Below are 6,984 nucleotides of genomic sequence, written 5' to 3' on the forward strand. Positions count from 1 at the left end.
GCAAAAGAAACCCAGTTTGGGTGGAGGAGGAGGACTCTGTGAAGGACTATAGAAGACGTAAGAGAAGCGGAAAGGGGGTTTCACTGAAACCCAGGGAAGAGTCCACCAGACATAGTTGGTTTTCCTAACAGGACACAAGATAAGGACTGATAGATTCAACCCAGCACATGAACCAGGCCACCCACTGTCCCCTCCTGCCTTTTCCTTCCCTTTTGGTGGTTTCTACTCAACACATTCCTCTTAGATCCCTATTAATTATCCTCAGAATGTCTATAGTCCCCATGTACATTCACCATTTACCACTCTGCCTTTGTACAGGTTTGCCCGGTAACCCCTTGATCTCTTCCTAATCTGTTCCCGGGCGTCATGTCTTGCTGCTGTCTTCCTCCCAGGCCTCTCACTGTCTTCCCTGTCAGCATGTGTTTGGATGGTGCTAAAGACCTAATTTGTACATTGTGTGTGGCTTTCCATTTTCTCATAACACGTTTGTAACATTTTGCATGTTCTGTCTTCCATAGGCTTTTGCTTCTCAAACCTAAACTAGGCCATTTGTTATAGGTGACAAAACCAGACCTGAGCATGACGAGTTGTTCCAAAAGGGAGATATTGCAAAGGACATGGAATTCCTTAGGAAGGCAAATAACAGACTGAACCAAGTCCTTCCTCAACATCCCGAATCCAAAAATGCAACTGAAAGTGAGGGCAGGTTAGAGAGGCGGCCGAGCGAAAGAAGACCCTGTAAGTGTGATGACTGTGGGAAGAGTTTTAGTTACAACTCAGCCCTTAGCAAGCACAGGAGAACTCACACTGGAGAAAAACCCTATAAATGTAACGAATGTGGAAAAGCCTTCAATCAACGCTCACATCTCATCGGACATCACAGAGTGCATACTGGAGTGAAACCCTATAAATGTGAAGAATGTGGAAAAGATTTTAGTGGACGCTCAGGTCTTATTCAGCATCAGAGAATCCACACAGGTGAAAAACCCTATGAATGCTATGAGTGTGGGAGGCCTTTTCGGGTAAGTTCAGCCCTTATTCGACATCAAAGAGTTCATGCAGCAAAAGAGCTCTACTAATAAGGGGTCAGTAACAACAGTTCCTTTGCTGTCCAGACCTAATTAGGGACCTTATAAGTTTCCTGAATGTAGGCAAAGCTTCCATCATCAAAAATTTCTCTGGTACCACAGAACCTGAATAAAATTTGCTTTTATTTCTAAAGCAGTTCAGTTTCTTACTTCAGAGCCCTGGCTGGTGTGGCTCCGTTGGGCGTTGACCCATGCACCAAAAGGTTGCTTGTTTAATTCCCCGTCAGGGCAAATGCCCAGGTTGCAGGCTTGATCCTTAGTAGGGGGGTATACAAGCGGTAGCTGATTAATGTTTCACTTTCACATCAATATTTCCCTCCCTTTCTCACTCTCCCTTCTTCTCTCTAAAAAAACAAAAATTAAAGTGTTTTCTTTTTTAAAGTTACTTCAGAAACCCTTGACCATAAACAGCAGTGCTTGTTCCAGTCCAAGAGAACTGTTTCCTCGTTGAAAGACAATGAATTCCAACTTGCAACCCTTTTTTTATTAACCATTCAGTGTATGACTTTAGGCAAAGGCATTCCAGTTCTCTGCCTTCATTTACCTTCTGTGAATTGCCGATGGTGGGACAGGCCCTCCAGATATGTATTAAGTTGAAATTTATGAAAATTGCTTCTGAAATTAAGAACTAAGCCCTGGCTGTTGTGACTTGGTTGGTTGGGCGTCTTCTATTGAAAGGTCACAGATTTGATCCCTGGTCTGGGTGCATGAGAGGCAGCAATGTTTCTCTCTCTCCCTCTTCCTCTCTAAAGTCAATGAAAACTTCTTTTTTTTTTTTTTTAATCCTCACCAGAGGATATTTTTTGTATTGATTTCTAGAGAGAGTGGAAGGGAAGCAGGAGGGGGAAAGAAAGAGAGAAACATGGACGTGAGAGACGTGTCAATTGGTGCCTCCCACACATGCCTCTCTGTGGTCTGGGGAACCTGCAACCAAGGTTTGAGCCTTTGACCTGGAATCCAACCGTCAACACTAGCCACTGAGAAAAACCAGCCAAGGTAATGAAAACTTTTTAAAATATATTTTAATTGATGTTAGAGAGGAAGGGAGAGGGAGAGAGAGATAGAAACATCATGATGACATATAATCATGGATCGGCTGCCTCCTGAACAACGCCCTCCCCCCTCCCCCCAACTGGGGATTGAGCCCACAACCCAGACATGTGCCATGTCCAGTAATCAAATTGGGACCTTCTGGTTCATAGGCTGATGCTCAACCACCCAGCCATGCCAGCCAGGCGAAAACATTAAGACAATACTATTTTTTCACATCATTTTTGATATAATGGCCTAAATATTTAATGCTTTTTTATCTTCAACTAGGGGCTGTATTCATTTTGTTCAAAATTTTTCTTTAGCACTGATAGAAAGGAGGCAACTTAAAAGTCATCATACTAAAGAAGACCAAATGGGAAGGAAAGCATAGTTAGGAGTAGGAGGTGCCAGTACAGGGGGATAATGAGTGTATTAGGGATCCTTAACTTCAGATAAGTCACTTTTCTTCTGAGTCCCCATTCACTGTAAACCAGCAATTTTCAACCAGTGTGCTGCAGGAATTTTTAAAACATGCAAACCTGACTATATAGTCAGGGGCATTGACCTCTTTTCCCTTGATTGTTAAATAAAAAAATGACAGCAGCCAACACAATAGGCATCCAGTATGAATTAACCAATGTTATACCCCTTTTTATTGTCAGATCAGCAAAAATATAGAAATATTGGTGTGCCACAGAGTTTTAGTACTTAGTTTATGTGTGCCATGAGATGGAAAAGGTTGAAAATTGCTGCTGTAAACTGAGGCAGAGGTTGGTCCAATGTAGCCAGTATGCACAAGTGGCCATTTACATCTAAACACACATAGGATGGGAAGTTCAGTTTGTGGTGACATGACCACATGTCCGTGCTCTTAGTCACATGTGGCGAGCAGCTACTGTATTGCACAGCACAGGTGTAGACCATTTTTACTGCTGCAAAAAGTTGTCAAGGCATTGCTGTCTCAATCAAACACAGGTAAGGTACCTTCTGGCTTTGATATTGTGTGATTCTGAGTTCAAGGAAGTAGCAAAAGAGACACCTGAGGAGGCTGCAATAGCAGCAGGAAATAAAATGGAAACACTCCAGAAGAAAACAGTTTGGTAATAATGTTACCTTTTAAGCCTTAAAAAAAAATGGGTGTATTCTAATGGAAGGAAAATGATTATTAAAGTCAATATAATCTAACTAGAGGCCCAGTGCACGAATTCATGTACCAGTGGGGTACCTCGGCCTGGCCTGTGGGATCAGGTTGAAACTAGCTCTCCAACATCACCTGAGGGGACCCAGGTTGCGAGAGGGTGCAAGCCAGGCCGAGGGACCCCACTGGTGCACGATTGGGTCCGGAGAGGGACCACGGGAGGGCTCCAGGGTGTGTCCGACCCGTCTTGCTTAATCCGGGTGGGCTGGTGGTCAGTGCACGTCCTAGTGAGCAATTGAGTGGCCTTAGCATATCTTTAGCATTTTACACTTTGGTTGAACAGATGACCAGACACTTAGCATATTAGGTTTTTATTATATAGGATAATTTGAACTAAGGTGACCCTGTGACGATTAACAGGAATTCCTCAAAGACTAGATATGCATTTGAAGAGAATACCCAACTACAGGGGCATCTGAACGGCACCACCCAAGACCTGCGATCAGCGCCATGGGTACCTTCTCTCCAGGTGCGGCCTCTCGGCTCCGCGGCCCCCGCGGCCCGGAGACCCTGCGACGCGCAGGCGCGGGAGGAGCCCGGAGCGCCGACCATAGAGCTTTCAGTCCTCCCGGATTCCTAGAGGTGCCGGAAGTGTCTGGACGAGCTGCGCATTGACGGCTGATGTCCCCCAGCTGGTGTGGAAGTTGGGGGCCGGAGGTCCCGGTCGTGTTCGGCTCTCGCCCCCTTTCCTACCCGTTCTTCCCCCTGGTGCGTCCGCCATCCGCAGTCTCCCTTCCCCGCCTTGGGCCGCGCCCAGTCCTCGCGGTAAGTACCGTTCGCCCCGGGCCCGAAGGGCGCTTTGTGGCCAGACCGCCCGCTGCTGGGAACGCCTGAGGTTCCGAGCGGGCCGGACCGAGGTGTCGCCCGGACTACGGGGATCGCCACCGGCCGTATACGCGTCCCCAAACTTCTTGCCAGGGAACCTTTCATGAAGGTTCGTTTCTTCATCGCTCATGGATTAGTGGTGTTCTTTGCAGTCCAGTTTATTTGTACTAAAATAGGAAAAGGTTCCCACGTTGTCTTTTAACAGCTGTTTCCACCAAGTGAATTACTTTTACACAGCAATGTTGCATTCCGTCACAATAAAATTCTCATTTTTTAAAAAAGACATATTTTGCTTAAGGAAGGCCCAATTATCTATGGTAACCTATTTTTGCTATTACGTTATTCAGCTCTTTGTAGAGAATTCAGAAAATGGTGGTGATGCCTGGATAATTTTACATTAAGAAACATTTCTGCCGAAACCGTTTTGGCTCAGTGGATAGAGCGGCGTCCTGCGGACTGAAGGGTCCCGGGTTCGATTCCGGTCAAGGGCATGTGCCTGGGTTGCTGGCACATCCCCAGTAGGAGATGTGCAGGAGGCAGCTGATCGATGTTTCTCTCTCATCGATGTTTCTAGCTCTCTATCCCTCTCCCTTCCTCTCTGTAAAAAAAATCAATAAAATATATTTTTTAAAATTAATAAAATAAAATAAAACATTCTGGCAGGTCGATAGTGTTGGGGATCTGACTTTGGGGTTGCAGGTGGTGACGGGGCATCCAGGTTCCTTGGAGATGCAGGACCAGGTGTTCTAAAGAGACAAAGGTCGAAAGAAGGTCCACACTAGAAGTTAGCCCTGAGATGGGAGGGAAGGTGGGAGCCCAGCCAGGGTAATGTGTGTCAGGAGGAAAAGGACAGACCCTGTCAGTACCTTGAGCTACATTATTTGGAAACTAGCGGCCTGGTGCACGGATTTGTGCACATTGAAAGGAAATCAGGAGCCCACGCCCGAGTGCCCGTGGAGTTTCCACGTCCCCTCGAGCCACTGGGAAGTCACGTGGGGAGTCTCTTCTCCCCGCATCTTCCTGAAAAAATATTTGCAAGTGTCCCTTCTGCGGCCAGGGTCATGCCTTGCTGGCCTGGAGGTCCCTGGTGGACGCCTTGGGCTGTGCTGGATGCTTTCCACCACTCAGAGCCAGATAAGAGACACTCTGATGTGAACAATACAAAGTTGGGGATCTTGGGGGATGGGGGTGCTCTGTTGCCCACATCCCCACCCTTCAGATCCATCTCTCTTTGACTTTTACCCTGATTGTCAGTTGCCGCTTGTGGCCACTGTTACGTTGCTGCCTTCCTCTGTAGCTCCAGGGCAGTCGGTAAGGGATGAGATTTGATCTCGATGCACGAGACAGAGTTCCAGGAACCCAGTGGCGATATCAGGCTTGTCCTGGTTACTCCAAGTGTCACAGTTCCAGGAACCCAGTGGCGATATCAGGCCTGTCCTGGTTACTCCAAGTGTCCGCGCTTTAACGCTTCAACCGTTCTCTGGAGATTGTAACTGCAAGCTTATGGTGTACAAGGTATGTAGCAGTGCGCTAAGTGGCAGGCGGCTGAGGAGGAGCCTGAGCCGGCTCTGGGTGCCATGCCACTCCCACTCACACCAGCCCCACTGCGCCTGCTGCTGCAGCTCAGTAGCATTGCTGCAGAGGCCGGAGAGGCTCCCTGAGCCCCGCTTCTGGCTGAGCAGCGCTCCCACTGTGGAAGCATACTGACCACCGGGGGCAGTCCTTGTGTGGAGCGTCTGCCCCCCTGTGGTAAGTGTGCGTCATAGTGACTGGTCAACCACTCATTCCCGTCATTCTGGTCATTGGTTCGTAATGGTCACTGAGGCTTTTATATAAATAGATTAGTCTCATCTGTTGAGAGAGGGGGACAGGTAGAGACCTGAAGTGTGTAGAAACAGTACAACTAGTGTGGAAATGCTGAAAGAATTTGTCATCCGCTCTGAGGGCCAGAACTTCTGTTAGATGCAGTCAATCAGGTTTCCTGACCTTGTTTACCCATGTTCCACATCCCCAATGAGAGAGAACAGAAAGAAGGGATTATTCCCTACATGGTTGGGCATGACAGAGGCTATGGAGGTCAGGCAATCCTTCTGCAAGAGTGCAGAGGGTCCCTTAAACAACTGAGCTGTGATGTCCATGGCATGGTAGGGAGCTTGTTAAGATGTCTCAGTAAATCACTGTGACTTTTGACTTCCCCTAACACTTGCATTTTCTGTTTGTAAAGAAGTCCTTTAAAGAAGAGCCTCTCAGAAGGTCCTTCTCTTAAGAAGATAAAGAAGGTGGTGGAAGCAAGTCTCCTCATCTTTCCAGGCCCTACATGGCTGCAGAATCAAGCAAGTCTTTAGCCCCATCTCCATCCAACCAGGCCCCTGAAGAGGACCTTGTCATTGTCAAGGTTGAGGAGGATCATGGTTGGGACCAGGAATCCAGTCCACATGAACACAACCCTCCTGGCCAGGAGCTATTCCGCCTGCGATTCAGGAAGCTGTGCTACCAGGAGACACAAGGACCCCGAGAAGCTCTGATCCAACTCCGGGCACTTTGCCATCAGTGGCTGAGGCCAGATTTGAAGAGCAAGGAGCAGATCCTGGAGCTGCTGGTGCTGGAGCAGTTCCTGAGCATCCTGCCCCCGGAGCTGCAGGCCCTGGTGAAGGAACATCGGCTGGAGAGTGGGGAGGAGGTGGTGACCCTATTGGAGGATCTGGAGAGGCAGATTGACATCCTAGGACGGCCAGTAAGTGGCAGGCAGTGTGTGTGCTGTGCCTGGGCATCCTGGAGACTGGGTGGAGGGGCAGTGGCACCACAGTGCGAGCAGAAATGCATTCCTATGCAGAATGCTAG

At 48.1% G+C, this 6,984-nt stretch overlaps 2 protein-coding genes across 3 annotated transcripts in view; both read left to right on the top strand.

Moving 5' to 3' along the window:
• Window positions 1–6,447, top strand: part of LOC102769618 (zinc finger and SCAN domain-containing protein 16) — a 10,136-nt gene extending 3,689 nt beyond the window's left edge. Inside the window, exons 3-4 of one of the 2 annotated variants that reach the window (XM_015564321.1) lie at window positions 559–1,022; window positions 6,371–6,447. In XM_015564321.1, coding sequence (XP_015419807.1) covers window positions 559–1,022; window positions 6,371–6,409 — 503 coding nt within the window. In that variant the 3' untranslated portion in view covers window positions 6,410–6,447. Of the gene's footprint in view, window positions 1–558; window positions 1,023–6,367 lie in introns of both variants that reach the window. The other variant, XM_015564320.1, reaches the window with a different exon arrangement.
• The window catches only part of LOC102766637, a 35,404-nt gene that overhangs the window by 21,864 nt on the left and 6,556 nt on the right, over window positions 1–6,984 (top strand). The window contains exon 7 of the mRNA XM_015564324.1: window positions 6,411–6,877. Within this exon, the coding sequence (XP_015419810.1) occupies window positions 6,411–6,877 (467 nt within the window). The remainder of the gene's footprint in view (window positions 1–6,410; window positions 6,878–6,984) is intronic.

Source organism: Myotis davidii, unplaced genomic scaffold, assembly GCF_000327345.1.
Source record: "Myotis davidii unplaced genomic scaffold, ASM32734v1 scaffold1521, whole genome shotgun sequence".
NCBI lineage: Eukaryota > Metazoa > Chordata > Mammalia > Chiroptera > Vespertilionidae > Myotis > Myotis davidii.